Source organism: Mustela lutreola, chromosome 6 (assembly GCF_030435805.1).
Source record: "Mustela lutreola isolate mMusLut2 chromosome 6, mMusLut2.pri, whole genome shotgun sequence".
In the NCBI taxonomy this organism is placed as follows: domain Eukaryota; kingdom Metazoa; phylum Chordata; class Mammalia; order Carnivora; family Mustelidae; genus Mustela; species Mustela lutreola.
Genome location: NC_081295.1, coordinates 23704305 through 23726378, shown reverse-complemented (window position 1 = coordinate 23726378; position 22074 = coordinate 23704305). Strand labels below are relative to the sequence as shown.

General features: G+C 41.1%; 1 protein-coding gene and 1 non-coding gene across 2 annotated transcripts in view; one reads left to right on the top strand and one right to left on the bottom strand.

The window, feature by feature from the left end:
• The window catches only part of SNX3 (sorting nexin 3), a 44437-nt gene extending 23702 nt beyond the window's left edge, over positions 1-20735 (bottom strand). Inside the window, exon 1 of the mRNA XM_059176938.1 lies at positions 20262-20735. Coding sequence (XP_059032921.1) covers positions 20262-20423 — 162 coding nt within the window. The 5' untranslated portion in view covers positions 20424-20735. The remainder of the gene's footprint in view (positions 1-20261) is intronic.
• Positions 15297-15400, top strand: LOC131834910 (U6 spliceosomal RNA). Its single transcript, XR_009355002.1, has one exon. It is a non-coding gene; the product is annotated as a U6 spliceosomal RNA (small nuclear RNA).
• Positions 20736-22074: the final 1339 nt, after the last annotated feature.

The following is a 22074-nucleotide window of genomic DNA, read 5'->3' as shown; positions in this document are numbered from 1 at the left end:
CTCTACCTCCCCCTATCAACCCTCAGTTTGTTCTCTACCTTTAGAGTATCTACGGTTTCCTTCTCTCTTTTTTTGGTCCCCCTTCCCGTATGTTCATCTGTTTTGTTTTTTAAATTCTATGTATGAGTGAAATCACACAGTATGTCTTTTTCTGACTCATTTTGCTTAGCATAATACATTCTCGCTCCATCCACATAACTGCGAATGGCAAGAATCCATTCTTTTTGATGGCTAAGTAATATTCCATTGTATGTGTTTGAGTGTGCATGCATACCACTTCTTTATCCATTTATCAGTCTATGGATATTTGGGCTCTCTCCATAGTTTAGCTATTGTAGATAATGCTGCTATAAACACTGGGGTACACATACCCCTTCAAATCAGTACTTTTTTTTTAAAGATTTTATTTATTTATTTGAGAGAGAGACAGTGAGAGAGAGCATGAGCGAGGAGAAGGTCAGAGAGTGAAGCAGACTCCCCATGGAGCTGGGAGCCTGATGTGGGACTCGATCCCGGGACTCCGGGATCATGACCTGAGCCGAAGGCAGTTGTCCAACCAACTGAGCCACCCAGGTGTCCCTCAAATCAGTATTTTTGTATCCTTTGGGTAAATACCTAATAATACAATTACTAGATCGTAGTTTCTATTTTTAACTTTTGAGGATCCTCCATACTATTCTCCAGAATGGCTGCACCAGTTTGCTTTCCAACCAACAGTGCGAGAGGGTTCCCCTTTCTTCGCATCTTTGCCAGCACCTGCTGTTTCCTCTGTTGTTAATTTTAGCCATTCTGACAGGTGTTAGGTTTCTCAGTGTGGTTTGGATTTGTACTTCCCTGATGATGAATGATGTTAAGCATTTTTTCACATGTTTGTTAGCCATCAGGATGTCTTCTTTGGAAAAGTGTCTACTCATGTCTTCTGCCCATTTCTTAACTGGATTATTTGGGTCTTCTGGGGTTTTGAGTTTGGTAAGTTCTTTATATATTTTGGATACTAACCCTTTATCAGATATGTCATTTGCAAATATCTTCTCCCATTCCGTAGGCTAGCTTTTATTTTTATTTTATTTTATTTTTTAAGATTTTATTTATTTATTTGACAGAGAAAGAGAGAAATCACAAGTACACAGAGAGGAAGGCAGAGAGGAAGGGAAGCAGGCTCCCTGCTGAGCAGAGAGCCCGATGTGGAGCTCGATCCCAGAACCCTGGGATCATGACCTGAGCCAAAGGCAGAGGCTTTAACCCACTGAGCCACCCAGGCGCCCCTTTTTATTATTTTTTTTCAAAGATTTTATTTATTTGACAGACAGAGATCATAAGTAAGAAGAGAGGCAGGCAGAGAGGGGGAGGGAAGCAGGCTCCCTGCTGAGCAGAGAGCCCGACGTGGGGCTCGATCCCAGGACTCAGGGATCATGACCTGAGCCGAAGGCAGAGGTTTAACCCACTGAGCCACCCAGATGCCCCATAGCTTTTAGTTTTGGTTGATTCCTTCACTGTGCAAAAGCCTTCTATCTTGATGAAGTCCCAAAAGTTCATTTTTGCTTTTGTTTCTCTTGCCTCCAGAGATGTGCCTCGTAAGAAGTTGCTATGGTCATCAGAGTTTGCTGCCTGTGTTCTCCACAATTTGGATGGTTTCCTACCTCATATTTAGGTCTTTCATCTATTTTGAATTTATTTTAATGTAAGAAAGTGGGTCTAGTTTCATTCTTCTGTATATTGCAGTTCAATTTTCCTAACAGCATATGTCTAAGGAATTGCCTTTTTCCAGTGGATATTCTATCTTTTGTCGAAGATTAGTTGACCATATAGCTGTGGGTTCATTTCTGGGTTTTCTATTCTGTTCCACTAATCCACATGCCTGTTTCTGTGCCAGTACCATACTATTTTGATGATGACAGCTCTGTAACACGGCTTCAAGTCCAGAATCATGATGCCTCCAGTTTTGTTTTTTCTTTTTCAGAACTGCTTTGGCTGGTAGTCTTCCAGTTCCATACAAATTTTTCCATACAAACTGTTCCAGCTCTGTAAAGAATGCTGGTGGTATTTTGACAAGGATTGCATTTAATAGGTAGACTGCTTTAGGCAGTATAGCCATATGTCACATTTTATCCTCTGAAGTTTCATTTTATGGCTGAAGAAACTCAAAAAAGCAGAGTGAGGTAACTTGCTTAGGGTCATATGCATACAAATAGGCAGAGAGAGAGAGAGAGAGAGAGGAGAAAGAGAGAGGAGACAGAGTTTTTTCTTTCAAGTTCAAAGTTCATGATCCTAAGGCATACTATGGTTACAGTACCTGACCCAAAGCAGATGTTAAATAAAGCTTTAAAAACCCCACTTAAGGGGCACCTGGGTGGCTCAGTGGGTTAAGCCTCTGCCTTCAGCTCAGGCCATGATCTCAGGGTCCTGGGATCGAGCCCCACATAAGGCTCTCTGCTCAGCGGGGAGCCTGCTTCCCCCTCGTTCTCTGCCTGCCTCTCTGCCTACTTGTGATCTCTCTCTCTCTCTGTCAAATAAATTAATAAAATATTAAAAAAAAACTCACTTAAGCGTTTAATATCTGAACAACTACTATGTACAAGAAGCTAAGTAATATTTTATCAAGAGGCCTTTAAAAACATTTAAACGTTGCACAAAGAGTACTCCTGAGCAGATAGAAACTAACATTAAAAGCATAATAATATTAGTAAGACTTTTTCAAAATATAAAACCTCAAAAAAAGATAGAATGCAAAACAGTAAGGGTGGGAGCTGCTGGAATGGTGAAGAGCTAAGTAAAACGTCTCGGACTCCCTCGCCCCAAATCAATGATAAAACGGTATCAGGATTCTGAAAATTGGCTGAAGACATATAACAAATCGAAAAGCATCTATTCAAGGAAAAAACAGTGAACCTCAGATAAGAGTGGAAGTCTGTGGTGTTTTAACCACCACCCACCAGCTCCATCACTGGTAGTTTCACCAGTGTGGGACAAAACCAGCATCATCATTACTAGAGGGGGATAAGTGATTAAGAGAAAAATGCAGAAAAGTTCCATATGCAGGGGGTATTGTTGAGAACAATAGTGATCTTGGTTGCAAACAGTCAAGAAGGCCAAAACTGCAGCAGCCAATGGTTCCAAGACTGACTAGGGCAAGAAAACAAATGGCTACACCTGACAGAAACTCAGCAGAGATGTCCTGAGAATGGCACAACCACGATGGGTCTTAGTAAGTTATCCCTGGTGGTCTGAGAGGCTGTGTGCTTGCACAAAGCTTGCAGGCCTAGGAAAGACTGACAAGGACCCTACTCATCTAGGTATCCCTGGCTGTAAGGTCTTTCACAGATAAGGAAGAGTCACGGACGTGAGAAGACTTGGCACAAACCAGAAGCTGGAATCTGTAAATTGCTTATGCTTTGAATTCATTCCCAACCTACAAATTAATTCACTGTCAAAGGGCAGAGGCCTTAATGGCTCAACATGCTTATGTAGAACCTCCGACTCAGTCACTGGCTAACCACTAAGCTATGCTAATCCAAGAGTGACCCTTATGAAACTAGGCTTAAAAAACAAGAACTACGGGGGAAAAATCAGAGATATTGGCAATAGCACACCACAGACTTTGTGCAGGCAGGTCCTTAAAAAATATACAGAAATAGACCCTGTCCTGTGTGGGAGAGGCAAAAGGTGACAGAATTCATTAGTCTCTAAAATATATTATCTAAGGGGTACCTGGGTGGTTCAGTTGGTTAAGTGTCTGACTTCTGCTTGGGTGATGATCTTAGGGTCCCAGGACTGAAACCCATGTTGGGCTCTGTGCTCAGAGGGGAGTCTGCCGCTGCTTCTCCCTCTGCCCCTCCCCGTTTGTGATTGCTCATGCTCACAAATATTTTTAAATAAATAAGTAAATAAATTGTCTAAAATGTTCAAACAAAATAAAAAGTTCAGCTTAACAAAAAAGTATTATTAAACATGCAAAGAAACAGAAGAGTGCGTTCTACATTCAGGGAAAAAATTGTTTTCAACAGAAATTATCTCTGAAGAGGCTCAGCTGTTGGACTTAGCTGACAAGGATTCCAAGGCTTTCAAAGCTATCACAATAAATATGCTCAAATAACTAAAAGAAATCATGCTTAAAGGATTCAAGGAAAAGTATGTTGACAATAACTCAAGGAACAGAGCACCTCAACAAAAAAAGATTATAAAGAAGACCCAAGTTGGGGCGCCTGGGTGGCTCAGGGGGTTAAGCCTCTGCCTTCAGCCTGGATCATGATCTCAGGGTCCTGGGATAGAGCCCCACATCAGGCTCTCTTGCTCAGCAGGGAGCCTGCTTCCCCTTCTCTCTCTGCTTGCCTCTCTGACTACTTGTGCTCTCTCTCTCTGTGTCAAATAAATAAATAAAATCTTTAAAAGAAGAAGAAGAAGAAGAAGATGATGCTCCAAGTTGGAATTCTGAAGTTGAAAGTGTGTAACTGGGGCACTCGGCTGGTTCAGTCAGTGGAGCACGCAACTTTCTCGTCCTCAGGATTGTGACTTCAAGTCCCAGGCTGGATGTGGAGATTATTTAAAAGTAAAATCTTAAATATAAAAAAAGAGAGAAAAGTGAAACAACTGAAATGAAAAATTCACCGGAGGGGCTCAACAGATTTGAGCTGGCAGACAAGAGAAATCAGCTAATGACAGATCAATAGAAATTGTTCATTCTGAAGAACAAAAAGAACTAGAACAGAGCTTTAGAAACCTGTGAGACTCTGTCACAGGTACCAACACACAAGTAATGAGAGTCTGACAATAAAAGGAAAAAATAAATTAATGACTGAAGACTTCCTAAATTTGACTAAAACCTTTATACATCACATCTAAGAAGCTCCATGAATTCCAAGCAGGAGAAACATAAACACATCCATACCTACATACATCATGGTCAAACTATTAAAAGCCAAAGACAACTAGAAATCTTAAAAATGGCAACCAAATCATAGATAGGGAGACATACAAGATTAATAGCTGACTTCTCCCCTTAAATACAAACTAGGAAGCATTGGAATATCCATAAAGCTGAAAAAAAAATACCACAAAGTCTATAAATTCAGTGGTAGACAGAAATCTGACATGCACCTGTCCCAATTCCCACCCCTCCCATATGAGTGGTATACATCTCCCATGAGAGTATGGGTGAGATCCACAAATATGATGAATGTCACTTTCATGATTAAGTTACACTGTATGGCAAAGATGAAGCACTTTTGCAGATAAAGTCCCTAATCCACCTTTGAGTTCCTCAAGAGTTTTTTGACTCGACTTGACTTAATCAGGTGAGCCAATTAAAAAGAGAACTTCGGTTCCCCTGAAATCAAGACTTTTTCCCACTGGCCTTGAAGAGGAAGGCCACTATAAATTTTATAGCTACAAGAAAATGATTTCTCCCAAGAACCACACCATGTAAGCATGGAAAGAATCCCAGGCCTCACATGAGACCACAACCCAGATCAAACCTTGACTGTAGATCTTAAGACCTGAGCAAATGGCACAGCTAAGCCAAGCCCAGATTTCTGACTTACAGAAATTGGTGAGGTAGTACTTTAAGGTGCTACATTTACTTTAATTTTTCATGCACTAATAGAAAACTAATATATCTATTAGTTTTATTATTCACTATTAGGATAGCAAAACTATCCTTCAAAAATAAAGAGAAGGGGTACCTTGGGCTCAGTTGTTAAGCATCCAGCTCTTGATCTCAGCTCGGGTCTTGATCTCAGGGTTGTGAGTTCAAGCCCCACAAGGGGCTCCAGACTGGGCATGAAGCCTACTTAATACATACATACATACGAAATAAACTGTTCCCAGAGGAACAAAGATTGCAAGAATTTATAGTAAGATCTGCCTTACAAGAAACACTAAAGAAAGCCCTTCAGGGGTGCTTGGATGGGTCAGTCAGTTAAGCAACCACCCAGGATCCTGGCATCAAGCCCCATGTCAGGTTCCCCGCTCAGCCTGCTTCTCCCTCTCCTTCCTGCTTGTGCTGTCTCTCACTATCTCTTTCTCTCTCAAATAAATATCTTTAAGAAAAAAAAAGAAAGGAAAAAAAAAAAGAGAGAAAGCCCTTCAGGCTCAAAAGAAATGATAACAGATGGTTACGGGGATCCACATGAAGAAATAAGAGCAGTAGTAAAGGTAATTACACAGTAAATGTAGAAATGTGTTTTTCTCTTTTCTTAGATCATTAAAAAGACAACTGCATAAAACAATTATAAACCTCTTCTGTTACCCTTGTACTATGTCAAGACATAATGCACATGACAATATAAAACAAAGGAAGGGGGAGGAACTGGCTATATTTGGAGCAAAGTTTCTATATTTTACTGGAATTAAGTTAGCATTAAAGTGAATCATACTATGATGTAAATTCCTAGCTCAAACACTAATAATTTAAAGAAGAATTTTAAAAGGTCTTAGGAATTAAAATGGTATATTAAAAATATCTATTTAATAAAAAAAAGCAGTAAAGGAGGAATAGAAAAACAATGAGATATAATGAATAAGTATTAAGAAGTACACTTGTGGGGCACCTGGGTGGCTCAGTTGGTTAAGCATATGACTCTTGATTTTGGTTCAGGTGATGATCTCAGGGTTCTAAGACCTGTTCCTGCGCTGGGCACGGAGCCTGTCTGAGATTCTCTCTCCCCTTGCCCTCTGCCCCTCCCACCCAGCTCATGCTTGCTCTCAAAATAAATAAATAAATAAATAAACAAATTGAAAGGGGCACCTGGGCAGCACAGTCAGCTAAAAGTCTGACTCTTGCTTTTGGCTCAGGTCTCGATTTCAACATTGTGAGATCAAGCCCTGTGTTGGGTTCTGCAATCAGCACAGAGGCTGCTTGAGATTCTCTCTCCCTCTTCCTATGCCCCTTCCGCTTGTGCGCGCTATCTCTCTAAAAGAAGTAGTAAAATAAGTAAATCTTAAAAATAAATTAATTAAATAAAAAAGTGCACTTGTGATGAGCAGTGGGTGATGTATGAATTGCTGGATCACAGTATTGCACACCTGAAACTAACGTTAACATGGTATACATTAACTAACCAGAATTAAAATAAAAGCTTTAAAAAAGAAAAAAGTATCAAATGGCAGAAATAAACCCATCACTCCAATAATTTCATTAAACATAAAACTATTAAACATTTCAATCAAAAGACAGAGATTGTCAGTCTGGATTTTAAAAAAAAGATTACCATTATATCCTGTCCACGAGAGTCACATTTAACATTCAAAAACATAAACAGGTTAAAAGCGAAGGATGGAAAATGATATAGCCTACAAATAATCACAAAAAAAGCTTGAGTGACTATATGAATAACAACTAAAATAAACTTTAAAAAATTTTAAAAATATTTTATTTATTTTTAGAGCGCGAGAGAGGGCCTGTGAGTAGGGGAAGGAGCAGGGGCAGCGGCGGGGGTGGGGAGTTGGAGTGTGCAGAGAGAGGGAGCCAGAGAGAGAACTGAAGCAGACTCTGTGCTGACCACAGAACATGACCTGGCGATCATGACTTGAGCTAAAACCAAGAGACAGTTGCTTAACCAAATGAGCCACCCCGGCACCTCTAAAATAGAGGTGAAGCCAAGATAAATGGGTAAGGACAAAGATTCTTGTTAAAACGTCATGAAGAGGAGCACCTGGGTGGCTTAGTGGGTTAAGGCCTCTGCCTTCAGCTCAGGCCATGATCTCAGGGTCCTGGGATTGAGCCCCGAGCCCCGCACTGGCTCTCTGCTCAGCGGGGAGCCTGCTTCCCCCTCTTTCTCTGCCTGCCTGCCTCTCTGCCTTCATGTGATCTCTGTCAAATAAGTAAATAAAATCTTTAAAAAAAGGGGGGGGGTCATGAAAAACTGCTTTCCTTCCCTGCTTTGGTAACTTCAAAGAAAACATTACATTAACTTATTCAACTGCTCCTCCTCCATAATTTGTTTCCTTTTTTTTTTTTTTTAAGATTTCTTTCTTTATTTATTTGATAGAGAGGGAGACAGCAAGAGCAGGAAACAAGCAGGGGGAGTGGGAGAGGGAGAAGCAGGCTCCCCGCCAAGCAGGAAGCCCGATGTAGGGCTCGATCTCAGGACCCTGGGATCATGACCTGAGCTGAAGGCCAGACACTTAAACGACTGAGCCACCCAGGCGCCCGTTTTCATATTTTATTTTTATGTGATAAAACACACATAAAATTTACCATTATATGTCACAGAGTATACATTTTTAAATGTACAGAACTCTGAAGCATTAAGTACATTCACACTGTTGTACAACCATCATTACCATCCATTATCACGTTTAAATAATACACTCTGCAATAGTGTAAGAGATTCTATAGAGTTTTTACTTTTCCTTAACAACATTTCAATGATAGGGGCGCCTGGATGGCTCAGTGGGTTCAAATCCTCTGCCTTCGGCTCAGGTCATGATCTCAGGGTCCTGGGATCAAGCCCCGCACCAGGCTCTCTGCTCCGCAGGGAGCCTGCTTCCTCCCACCCCGCCCGCCCTCTGCCTACTTGGGATCTCTGTCTGTCAAATAAACAAATAAAATCTTAAAAAAAAAAAAAAAAAAAAAAGAAAACCAATCCTTTACTACATTCAGTACTTTCTTTTCTCTTTTTTTAAAGTAATCTCTACACTCAACGTGGGCTCAAACTCACAATCCTGAGATCAAGAGTCACATGCTCTAGCAACTGAGCCAGTCCGGCGCCTCCTTCTCTTTGATAATGCAATAGAAAGCTAAAGCCAACTCAGTAATTAAATAATAGCAACAGCTAATATTAAATGAGATAGGAACCCTGAGGAACACTGAGATCAAGACCTGAGCTGAGATCAAGAGTCAGACGCTTAACTGACTGGGCCACTCAGGCATCCCAAATGAGATTTATCAAAGTGCTTTACAATCTGAATTTAATGTCCTCCGCTGAGTTGCTTTTCATTTGCCTACAGGAGAATTTAGTCGTTAACATTTAATCTAGCAGATTTTCCTGAGGCCTTTATTAAGAACCCTTGAGGAAGTGGGGCAGGAAGGGATTTCCTCTTCTACTGGCCACAGCAAGACCTGTAAGAGATCCAACTTCTGTGAAGAACAGGAAATTACTTCAGGGGCCTGAGCTAAATACCACCGGAAGGCCCACTGCTCTCAACAGACCTGAAGGCAACTGTAACTGAAACCACTCATATTTTACACGTACCTGTACAACACTGAAGAGAAGTAAGAGTCTATCCACTCTGAAAGGCACCATTTACTCTTATCCCAGTTCTCTTTGGTTAAGCTACAGCTTAACTATAGTTTCCAAACTTGTGCTCAACTTCCTAATACATTAAAATTATCCTATAAAGAAAGTAAGTCTCTAACCTTTGACTGGATTAGGAAATTTTCTCTATCTTAATCAGCAGAGAACAGGGGGTGTGTGTCAGCGCATGCTGGGGAGTTTCGCCGAAGGGTAACAGTGAACAGACTGTGAGTGACCAATGACTGGAAACGACAACGAGATGGGGCAAAAGGTTACAGAAACTCAAGGGAAAAAGCCCTGATACAATGGTCCCTTTATATATGACACATACCGTATATTCAAGCCCAATTATCACTTGTAATAAACTAAAGACAAGTCAAACAATTCAACTTTAATCCCAAGGAAATAGATGTCTGGTAGCTTCTAACTAACACCTCAATTTAAATAGCCTCTTATGACTAATGGCTACTGTATTAGAACAGTTCTAGACAAAGGGCTATCAAATGTTCTAGAGAAAAGCAAATCAAAGAATATATACAGAACATCCTTCTAAATAACCCACTGAATAGTATTCATAACTAATAGCCTACTCCAACCTATAAATACTTTCTTAATTTTATGAATGTTTTATCAGATTTTATAGTTAAAAATCCTTCTTCTACAATGCTTCCTTAGCTTTGACATTCTTGAACTTTCTTCATATAGAAATTCTGGGTGCCTTACGTATTTGATATAGTTCATATACCTCATAGCCTTTTAAAGTTGGATTTTTAAGATCTATCCTGTCATAAATGGATCTGGATATTTTAAAAGAACCGCCTGTTCCTACTCATTATAAATAAATGCCTGAGGCTAACGTGCAGGTTTCTTTCCAAAATAGAAATCCAAGAAAAAAAAAATGTAACATCAGAAGAAATCGTGTAGTTATACATTTATTGCCTGAAATACTTAAATGTTAGACTTTGAAACCTAGAATCACAAGATACAGAACTCAAAAGTATTTTTCTTCCAATGTGTGCTACAAATATAAGATACTATTGCTTCCAAGAACTTGCCTAGAATTATGGAGGGTCAAAGGCTAATAATAAAGAATTATACCTTTTCTAAGCTAAATTTTTTTTTTTTAAAGATTTTATTTATTTATTTGTCAGAGATAGAGCGCGAGCGAAAGCGAGCACAGGCAGACAGAGTGGAAGGCAGAGTCAGAGGGAGAAGCAGGCTCCCCGTGGAGCAAGGAGCCCTATGTGGGACTCGATCCCAGGACGCTGGGATCATGACCTGAGCCGAAGGCAGCTGCTTAACCAACTGAGCCACCCAGGCGTCCCTCTAAGCTAAATTTTAACCAAGAGCCAATAATCCACAGTATTCATCACAAAGTACGCATAATTTTATATCTGTCTAGTCTCAGAAGTTGGCCCCCTCTCATATAAGAGCACCAGATAACAGCAAGGATAAAAAACCCTATTAAAGGGGCACCTGGGTGGCTCAGTGGGTTAAAAAACCCTATTAAAGATTATGTGGTTCTTTTTCTTATACCCAGTTTTTAAAAAAGATTTTAGTTATTTTAGAGAGAGAGAGCAAGCAATAGCAGAAGACCATGAGGGAGGAAAAGCAGACTCCCCACTGAGCAGGGAGCCAGATCTGGAGCTCAATCCCAGGACCTTGGGATCATGACTTGAGCCAAAGGCAGACATTCAACCACCTGAGCCACTCAGGTGCCCGGGGAAATGACTTTTAGTAAAAGGGTATGGTTATTCTTATTAATTTCCTATTGCTGCTGTAACAAATTGTCACAAACTTAGTAGCTTAAAACACAAATTTATTGCCTTGAGTTGTGGAAGTCTTCCAATAAAACTATAAAAACAGGGAAGTCCACAGCTTACTCACTACTGCTCTAGATCTATTAGTACCTTTTTTTTCTTTTAAATCTATTAGTGTCTTAATAATTTTCTCAGTGAGGTGCCTGGGTGGCTCAGCAGGTTGGGCTTCTGAATCCTGATTTCAGCTTAGGTCATGATCTCAGGGCAGGACAGAGAGATCAATCAAGCCCCAGGTCCAGCTCCACACTCAGTAGGGTGTTGGCTTCGAGTCTTTCTCTCTCTCTCTCTCCCTCTGCCCTTTCCCCTACTCATTGCCCTCTCTTTCCAAATAAATAAATAAATCTTAAAAAAAAAAGTTCTCAAGTTACACAATATGGGAGGCATCTCTGACTATAAATACATTTATTTAAGATTTTATTTATTTAAGAGAAAGAGAGAGAGTGTGTGTGCGCACTCACACAAGTGAAAGCTTAAGGGAGAGAGGGAGAAAATCTCCAGCAGACTCTGCGCTGAGCACAGAGCCAGACACAGAGCTCTATCCCACAACCCTGAGGTCATGACCTAAGCTGAAACCAAGGGTCAGATGATCAATGAACTGAGCTACCCAAGCACCCCTGGGTATAAACTTAAATAAAGACCTGACAATACATAATATATGCCTAGCCAACAAGACTTTTATCTACTTCTGTTTCCATTTCAAGATAACGAATAATGTCAAGGCAAAAGAGGAGTGAGATGCAAAGAAATGGATGTAAGGAGAGGAGATCTGAGACTCCTCTCCTCCTCTGCATGGATCAAAATCCCCAAATTTACTATCCCACAAGGCAGGAGTGGGGAAAAAACAGAAGGCCAACAATCTATAGGTGGCAAGTGTGGAAATAATTTAAGGAAATCCAAGCAAACAGAGATGATCCATCATTGATAAAATCAAAGTCTAGAGAGCAAAGAATTAGGAAGTGCCCGTTCCGATACTGCTAGACACAAAATAATTTTATGAAAATTATTTCAAGTCTTCTATGATTTTCTGGTAAGAGACAATGATCTCACTTATTTGGGTATCTCAAATTATATACTCTAACATTCAATACCATCAACTAAAATGCTGGTCCTAAGTAGAACTGCCTCCATAGTTTTAAACAGCCATGGAAGAAAAAAAAAAAGATTAATCATGTATTTTCAACACCTCTAATCCAACCCCAATCTCATGGTATGCCTCTATCAGATATACCATGTCTTAACAATAGTCTTTCTCAACTTATCGAAATTAATTCTCAGGAAGAAATCAAAACTCATTCACATTTAAGATTGTAAAAACTGGGGCACCTGGGTAGCTCAGTCGGTTAAGCATCTGTGCTCAGGTTAGGGTTCTGGGATCCCTGGCTCCTTGCTCAGTGGGGAGTCTGCTTCTCCCTCTCCCACTGGCCCTCCCACTCATGCTAATAAAATAAACAAAAAATCTTAAAAAAAAAAAAAGATTGTCAGAACTAATGAGAACTCAATTTTATTTCTTACCCACCTTCCTCTAAACTTTGAAATCAGACATCAGCAAAAAAGTAAAGAATTAAGAGAGATTATCAGAATGTTGCTAAAGCCACACCCTAGAAGGGCTGATCCCAATTACTTCTTTATTGTGTTCTTCCTTTCTTCACATGGCTGAAGATGTGACTAAATTCCCAGCTTCTTTTTGAGGAAAAGGGCAATGGAGCAGGAATACATTTTCCCCTTGGCTAGAAGATGGATGTGATGCTGGGAGCTGACAGTCAAGCCAGGGTAACAGCCCAAGATTGCCTCTGAAACCTGTCATGTGAAAAAATAAAGACTCTATTGTTGAAGACTCTGTGAGAACAGCCCAAACTGTATCCTGATACCACCTTCCTTGAAAGTTACATCATATGCCACATTTTACTACCATGTCAAAATTCCTAGGTTCTAAATATTTCTTTAAGGATGTAAAATTCTGGTTGAATGGGTTAAGTCATTAACTATGAAATCAGTAAATAGCCGTACTGAGATTACAGTGTTGCTTTTCTTGGACACCATCTCTCTTATCTGATGTTCAAAAAATTGCTGGCTCTGCTTACATGAAAGCAGATTCTCTCTGTCCCAGGACACCTGGCTGGCTCAATCGGTTAAGCATCTGCCTTCGGCTTGGATCATGGTCCCACAGTCCTGAGATCAAGTCCCACATCAAGCTCCTTGCTTGGCAAGGACCCTGGCTCTCCCCCTACTTGTGCTCTCTGACAAATAAGTACACAAATTCTTAAAAAAAAAAAAAAAATAGGGGCGCCTGAGTGGCTCAGTGGGTTAAAACCTCTGCCTTTGGCTCAGGTCATGATCCCAGGGTCCTGGGATGGAGCCCCGCATCGGGCTCTCTGCTTGGCAGGGAGCCTGCTTCCTCCTCTCTCTCTGCCTGCCTCTCTGCCTACTTGTGATCTCTATCAAATAAATAAATAAAATCTTAAAAAAAAAAAAAAAAAAAAAGATTGTCTGCCTCCCCACCTGGGCTCATGTGCACACTTGAAATAATAATAATAATTATTATTATTATTATTATTTCTTTCTTAGATGGATATATATTTTATATTTCCCTAACTCCTGGCTTACCCCCCTGATTCTTACATGGGAACACAGTACAAGTGGCAAAAACAACTGTCTTGGCTGAATACAGCCAATGCCTCCCCTTCTTCTGAAAAAGCTAAGCTATACAGGTTGTTACACTTTCAGCTAGTATCTAAATTGCCTCCCCTCCAAAAACAGTTTTCTATCTTTGGTAAATGTCATTGGTTTTCCTCTCCACTCTCAGATCTCTATCAGGATCTGCTTTTTTGTTCTGGTTGGCTGATTTGTTTCTATTTATTTACTTAGAATTTGCCTTTCTAAATCACATCTAACTACCAACCACTGTGGTTCCAAATATTTGTTTCATACTTCTCAGAGACAGAGAGCATGGTGCAACCAGGAATGAGCCTTCATGTGTATCAGTAAAGCGTCCTTGCTAGGGTGCTTTTTTTTTTTTTTAAGATTTTATTTATTTATTTGACAAAGAGAAACAGAGTGGAAGGGAGAGAGCAAGAGAGGCAGGGGCAGAGGGAGAAGCAGACTCCTTGCGGAGCAGGGGGCCCGACACAGGGCTCAATCCCAGGAACCCTGGGATCATGACCTGAGCCGAAGGCAGAAGCTTAACCCACTGAGCCACCCAGGCACCTCAGGAAATGACAGTTTAAGAAGCATTCTAGCTGGGCTCCCTGCTCAGCAAGGAGTATGCTTCTCCCCCTTCCTCTCCCCCGGCTCATGCTCTCTCCATCATTCATTCTCCTAAAAAAAATAAAATAAAAATAATATTTTTTTACATTAACAAAATAAAATCTTAAAAATAAATAAAGAAACTACCATTTCCCAAATCCCACTTCTGCCCAATGAAAGAAGACAATGGTTTCAAAAGCTCCCCAGGAGAATGGTCAATACAGGCTCTGAAGGTCAGAAAATGTAGATCAAATCCCAGTTTTGCCATTTAATACCTATGACTTTGGGCAAGTTACTTAACCTTCCTAAACGTCATTATTCATAATGTCCACTACGTGGAAGTGCAGTGCCAGGTGTTGAATAAGGGTGATCATGACAGTCCCTGTCCTCTAGGAGCTTATAGTGGAAGACACAAGAACTAAAGGAAGCCACAAATAAGCAAATAAATTTAATCCTCATAGGGCTACAAGGCTACACAGGAAGGAAATCCAATCTAAATTCCAAGGATCAGCAAAATCTCTAGAAAAATGATAGCAAGGGGGACCTGGTGGGCCAGTTACCCCTGTGCCTACAGTAGAGCCTGCCATTCCCCCTCTGCTTGTGCTCTCTTGCTCTCTCTGACAAATAAAGAAAAATCTTTAAAGATAAATAAATAAATAACTTTATTTTTTAAAGTAATCTCTACACCCAACGTGGGGCTCAAACTCACAAGCCCAAGATCAAGAGTCACACGCTTCGCCAACCGAACTAGCCAGGCACCCCAGGAAGATGGTCTGTAATGACGGAGGAAGTATGTAGACACAAGAGGCCTGGATAAAAGAGAATTCAGCTTATTCAGGAGGTACAAGCAGCTCAACAGGCCTGGAGCATAAAGCAAGAATGAGGAAGGGACCAAAGATGAGGATCAGATCAACAGGGACCCCAGCTTTTACATCAGCAAAACAGGAATATTCCCTATTCTCTTCAGTTACCTCAAAGACCGTGTTATATATATACAGCAGTGCTCGCTTCAGCAGCACATACACTAAAATTGGAAGGATACAGAGACTAGCATGGCCCCTGCGCAAGGATGACACGCAAATTCATGAAACACTCCATATTTTATAGACACATATATATAGCACAGCGCCTTGAATAGAAGAAGCACTGAAGTGCTAAGTCCCCTCTTCGGCTTCAACACACACAGAAAAAAAGGCCTGCCTTTTATAACATCACCCGCCAGCCAGTCAACAACGAGTTCCCTCCAGGTCTCATCAGAGCACAGAATTTAACAGCAAGCTCTTGGCAGCTGCTCGCCTCTCCTGGGTGCGTCTTACCCGCCGTGCATTACTGAAGACTCAACTCAGGCCTCAAGAGTACCAACCCTGGGATTTCCTTCCAGTGTTCAGACACCCAAGGGTGCCCCAAAACGAGGCTGCAGACAACAAGGGTTTTAATGTCCTGTTTTAAATTAAATGAACTGCAGCTGTGAAGCAATTCTGAACCAGGACCAGACTACTTCCAATCTAACCCTGGCTGTGACACTAGTCAGATAATTTACTTTGGGTGAGAGACAACTGTCTATGCTTTGGTTCCCTAAAGTACTATAATGAACAATACAGAACAGTCCCTAGTAGCCCAATATAGCAGGACTACTTTTTAACTGTCACTGCTTCCCTCCCCCATCTTAAGGCATGGATTAGGTAAGAACCTTGAAAGCTAGTGACATGCCCATCCTTCATGGAGATCCCGGAAGCCAGCTGGAGCCACCAGCAAAGATGCGTATCAGACATCTCCTGGCCAGCTGATAAAGCTACCTAGATTCTGCAGATGTCCTTTGACATAAAATACCTTGATTCTTTAAAACATCATTAAAAAATATATCTGGGCCCTTTACTAAAACATTCTTATAAATACTGATAGCAAGTCTAAGAATTTCTTTCTTTCTTTTTTTTAAAGATTTTATTTATCTGACAGACAGAGATCACAAGCAGGCAGCGAGGCAGGCAGGCAGAGGGAGAGGAGGAAGCGGCTCCCCGCCCAACAGAGAGCCCAATGAGGGGCTTGATCCCAGGACCCTGACGTGAGCGGAAGGCAGAGGCCTTAACCCGCTGAGCCACCCAGGAGCCCCTAAGAATGTATTTCTTAGTTTCCAATCCCGATATTAATAATTTCCAATTTAAAATGAGAGGACTCACACAGAGTAAAATCACCAATATGGGTTTAGAATGGAAAATTGTCAAAATGCTACTTTTACTAACCATCTTTCTTGTCCAAATGTTTATCAGACTTGCGGCGCCTGGGTGGCACAGTCAGTTAAGCATCCATCCACTCTTGGTTTCGGCTCCGGTCCTGATTCAGGCTCCCGACTAAACGTGGAGTCTACCTGAGTTTCTCTTCTCTCTCTGCCCCTCATCCCCCACCCCCACTCACTCTCTCTAAAATAAATATATAAAATCTTAATTTAAAAAAAATATATGGCTGGGTGGCTCAGTCTGTTATGTGTCTACCTTTCACTCTGGTCATGATCCCAGGGTCCTGGAATCAAGTCCCACATACGGTCTCTGCTCAGCAGAAAGTCGGCTTCTCCCTTTTCTTTCTTCCTCTGCTCCTCTACCTGCTCATGTTCTCTCTCTCCATCAAATAAATAAATAAAATCTTTTAAAAAAAGGTTGATTAAACTTTAGTATTCAGCTTTGTATTTTAATAAGCCTCAATTTTAAAAGGCTACTTCTGTAACTATGCGAGGAGTTGCATGTTAGCTAACCTTATTGTGGTAATCATTTCAAAATATATGTGCATAAAAAATCATTTTGCTGTACAGCTTTAATACCTTGTATATCAACCATATCTCAATAAAACTGTAAGAATACTATTATAATCACAAGAAATGTACAATCTTAAAATATGAAGTATTCTATTAAATATTTTGGGGCTTAATATGAAATTTACCACCTTCCAAACGACATCACAACTTTCTACATGGAATCACACAAAATAATAAAAACTTCAAACAAACCAAAAAGCTCCTGAACAAGATGGCTTCTTTTATACTACATCTGCCGCAATGAAAGTATACTTCCATGCCAAGAAAATCTAACAATTTTAGTAACTCAACTGCACAGTAACTCAGAAAGTGTAGTTAGTTGATCACTGCCTTTTAAATTAGAACTTAACTGTTTTTAGAAAGAGGTAACTTTTGAAAGCTTAGTATATGTACCAGTCAATGCTAAGGAGATTTACACATTATCTCATTTAGTCCTACGAGTACATGCTATTGCTAGCATACCTATTTTACAGAGGGGAAATGGAGTTTAGATTGTTGACCTTACTCTGCTTATAATCTATTCAATGAACTCAAAGCTCAAGAAAGATCCTTAACTTGTTTGAAACAACTGTCTCTAGCTACAATAGTAGATCTGAACTAACTTCAAATCCCCAGAAAATTAAGGTGGCATTATGGTACAAACTTCAAAAATAGTGACTGAGTTTCTCCTTTAAACTTCTCTTTAATATGCCAAAATAGTTCTAAACCCCGAGCTTTCCTAAATCTTTCATCATTTATGGTGCTCTCTGCTGTACCTACCCATTAGAACAATTTTTAAAAACATTAACACTGTACCAATTATTTTCAAAAGGCCAGAGATACTAATCAAGTGATCCTAATAGTCTTAAACACTACCCTCAAACCGAAAGATAAATGGAGACTGGGAAACTTCCATTCTAAAGTACCACTATCTAGATAAAATTACTTTGTGAATTAGAGTAATTTCAATCAGATTCTATAAAATTGAACACTTTACTCAAGACCAGAATTAGAAAGTAACTATAAGATAGTTTAAGGTCCCAAACTCCACATGGCAATTCAGTAGCAAAGGGCAGGCAACAGGGGCTAGGGAGAGAAGCAACAGTTTAGAAAGTAGTAATAAATAAAATTACAAAATGACTTAACTATTCATCTTCTTGGCCATTTTACCTTAACACAAGACTGTAATTACTCTAAAAAATCATATGCTACTTAAGTAAGACCTACTGTCTTACTATAAGGTGTTCTGAATTTTAAGTTAACACACCACATATTAAAAACTCCAATGTCATTTCACAACCATTAGAAACTCAATTACACTTTTTTTGGGATACCTGCATTTATGACTAATACCATCATTAACACACACAAAAAACTGTTTTATATAATACAAACCAATGCAGGTGTATTCTTTGTTCATTCCATAACTTATTAACCACTCTTAAAAAGGATTATTCTTAAAAATGTAAATGATCATACCATAAACACTATTTTTAAAGTGTCCCATCAGCTATGCAGTAATCAAGTATCAGATGTATTTTTAAATGATTAAATTATAATACAATGCTTTTAATACAATGCACTCAGCAAGATAAACACGAAGTTATTAAATGGAGGAAGTGGAAGCAGAAGATTCTGCTTCAGTTGTATGACAGGAAGTACTAACTATGGAAGTTTAGAAACAGGAATACCAACTTCTGTTTTAGCACAAAAAATAAAGGAAAACATGGTGGTGAATTAGGGTAAAAGAGGAAGTTCTTTTTAGTGAACATTCTGCCATATATTTTAAAATCATTCCAAAAGTTAAAAAAAAAAAAAAAAAAGGGGGGCCGGGGGCCTTACTCTTTCACTAGGCTTCTGTGGTAAAACACTTCCTTGAGTATACCGGAGGCTGGATTTTTTCACAAAACTGCATATGGCTCACAGTTTACAAATCCGTAGGGACACTAGGTTGACTTGGAACATAAACTTTAGTTTCACATTTTAAAGTCTGATTATTAAAATTCTTTTAGCAACACATATTTTTTAAATGCATAAATTTCACAATATGAATCTACTTAGCACTACTGAACTGCACACTTAGAAATGGTGAAGATGGCAAATTATAGGTTGTTTTTTAACCATATGCACAAAAAAATGCACAAGTTAATGAGAAATTACTCCATTTAAACATTACTAGTAACTTGTTATGTAAATTTCGATTACTGTAAAGTGAAATTCTTAATTTTTAGTAAAATCTGTTGCCGTTTTTAACAGCTAAATTCATTTCATTAAATTCAAGTCATTAACTTTTAAAGATACTTTCATACATAAGAAAGTTCTTTAATCCTGAACTACAGTGAAAGTGAAGCACTATTTTCAATTAGCATCTTTCAAATCATCTGAATTACTTGCTATCAAACACTAGCTACGAAATTATAAGTGTGTTTCTACTTCAGCTGATTCCTTCATTCAGTTAAGTGCAAATCTCGAAATTAAGAGTAAGATCCCTAAGGGAATAGGCTTTCTTAAAAGCAGTTGTAGTTTTGGATTGTGAGGTACACAACACTCGCCACACCTCAGCCTTTAGCACGATGGTGGCCCAGAAGGCTAAGGTCTATCACTGTTCTCTCCAGGCTCAGCCCTACCAAATTCGTCAGGCTTTTATGAACACCCACAAGATTTTGCTCCGAGAAGTGTACAACCTAGTCAGTTTGGTAGCTCGGGAAAGGCCTGGAACAACCAACCAGCTTGGCTCGGCCACCTTTAGGAAAAAAGTCTCCAGCTCAAGAAGACTGGGAAAACTTCAACTTTGCGCAAAGCCCCTTTCTCAGTCAGATCCAGCTCTCCTCCCGAGGAAGCACTGTGTTCTCGAAAGATCTACACCTTTCCAACTCAAATGTCATTCCCAGATCAGCTGCTTGAGGGGCAAGCGGCGCTCAACCCACGCCCTCTTCTTCGAGCACCTTCTCCACATACGAGGGCTGGGCTCAGCTCACTCTGCAGACCCCTTGAGTAAGCCCTAGAGGAAGCGGGGCCCTGGCCCAAGACCCCGCCCGGGGACAAGGCTGCCCGACCGAGTCAGCCCGGAGCTCCCGGCCTGGGCGGCTATAGCCGCCGGAGGGGACCACTCGTGGGTTGACAGGGGGAGACCACGGACGGCGGGAGGGGTCTCTCCGAAGGGGAGAAAGACAGCCTCACCTTGACCCTGATTTCGTAGGTGGTGAAGCGGCCCCGGCCGACCCCCACCGTCTGCGGGTTGCTCACATCGATCTCGAGGAAGTTGCTGGGCGGCCCGTAGGCATCATTCAGGTTCTGCGGCTTGGTGATCAGCCGCCGGGTGTCCGCCACGGTCTCCGCCATTTCTCTACTGCAGCCGCCGCCGCCGCGGACTCCCTCCGCCCCCTCCGCGTTCCACCGACGCCGCCGCTGCTGCCCGCCGCGGGGACACCGGGCTCGCGCACAGCGGTCGCGAAGCGAACGAGCACGTAGGACGGGCGTTCACCCCGCACGCGAAGCTCCTCCCTGCGTCTCTCCGGCTTCCGCCTCTTGGGCCCCGGCGAGAAACAGCTGACTCGCCGGGACGCCGCGCCCTGGGCCGGGGAGGCCCAGCGGAGGCCGCGGAGGGGAACTGAGGGCGAGGAGGCCGCGGGGCAATGACGGTCACGGGACTTGTAGTCGTGAACAGGTTCCGGCCAGACTACAGTGCCCACAATGCACCGGGCGAGCGCGTCGCCGCCAGGCTGAGGCCGGGGTTCCGCGGGACCTAGGAGTCCGGGGGTGGACGCTTCCTGTCTCTCTGCAGTCGTTTGGGCCTGGAGCGGTGGGAGGGAGCACGGAAATGATCTTCACGGTCTAGGGGGCTGCGAGAACAAAAGTTAAACGGCTAGATTTGTGGGATTTGCCCGCAGTCGAAATGAAACTCCAGCTAACTCTGTGTCAACCTTTCACCGGTCTTACCTTGAACCGCTGACAATGCCTTTCTAGATAACCATTAACCTGCCTCACATTCTGTTTTTGACATCATCGTGACAGTTTGACCAGACGCGTATCTAGATTGATAAATGGTAGGTGATTAAGTAGGAGAGTGGAATACAGACAAAGACCTTGCCAGATCACAGCACTAAGGTCAAACCATTTGGAGACTGTTGGGCTCTCGAGAACAAAATAACGTAGTTAAGTGGGCTGAAACCTGCCTTTAATGACCTGTGTTTGGGTAAACTGCAACTTTCTTCCCTCATTTCCCACAAAGTTCCAGTAAGTTAAAAAAGAAAGAAAGAAAGAAAAGTGGTAAACATATTTCTACAACATTTTATTTATTTATTTGACAGAGATCACAAGTAGGCAGAGAGAGAGAAGGAAGCAGGCTCCCTGCTGAGCAGAGAGCCCGATGTGGGGCTCCATCCCAGGACCCTGGGATCATGACCTGAGCCAAAGGCAGAGGCTTTAACCCACTGAGCCACCCAGGAGCCCCTCTACAGCATTTTAAACTCAGATAAGACTTTCTAAGAATTGGGGGGTGGGGGGGAGCCACCTGGAAAAATAACCAGTAGATGGTAGTTCATCTGTAGCAAATGGAGATTTCGAACTTTGAGGTAGAAGGATGTTTCTATCCCTGCCTAGAGGGTTATCTCTGTTTATGGCATAGTTCTGCAACTATGTCTGCATTTTTAAAAGTATATTGAGTGTCAGAAATTTCACTTTGAATAATCTGACCCTTAAGTTGAAAAATTGCCCAGATCATTAAAAACCATTCCTAATAACACTAAGAACAGTTGGAATAAAGAAATTACTTAAATATAATACAGACTATTTTATGAAAAATCAACGTTCATTAGTGCAACAAATATTTATTGAAGGTCTAGTAGGTATTTTTCACCTGTAAATACTAGTGAGTTAAGAGTAGATAATAGTGAGTTAAGGGTAAATAAGTTACGGAAATTCTCTGAATTCATCAGGTGGGCTATCGAGTCCTTGGGGAAACATAGTAAGTCAATAAATAATAAGATTGGTG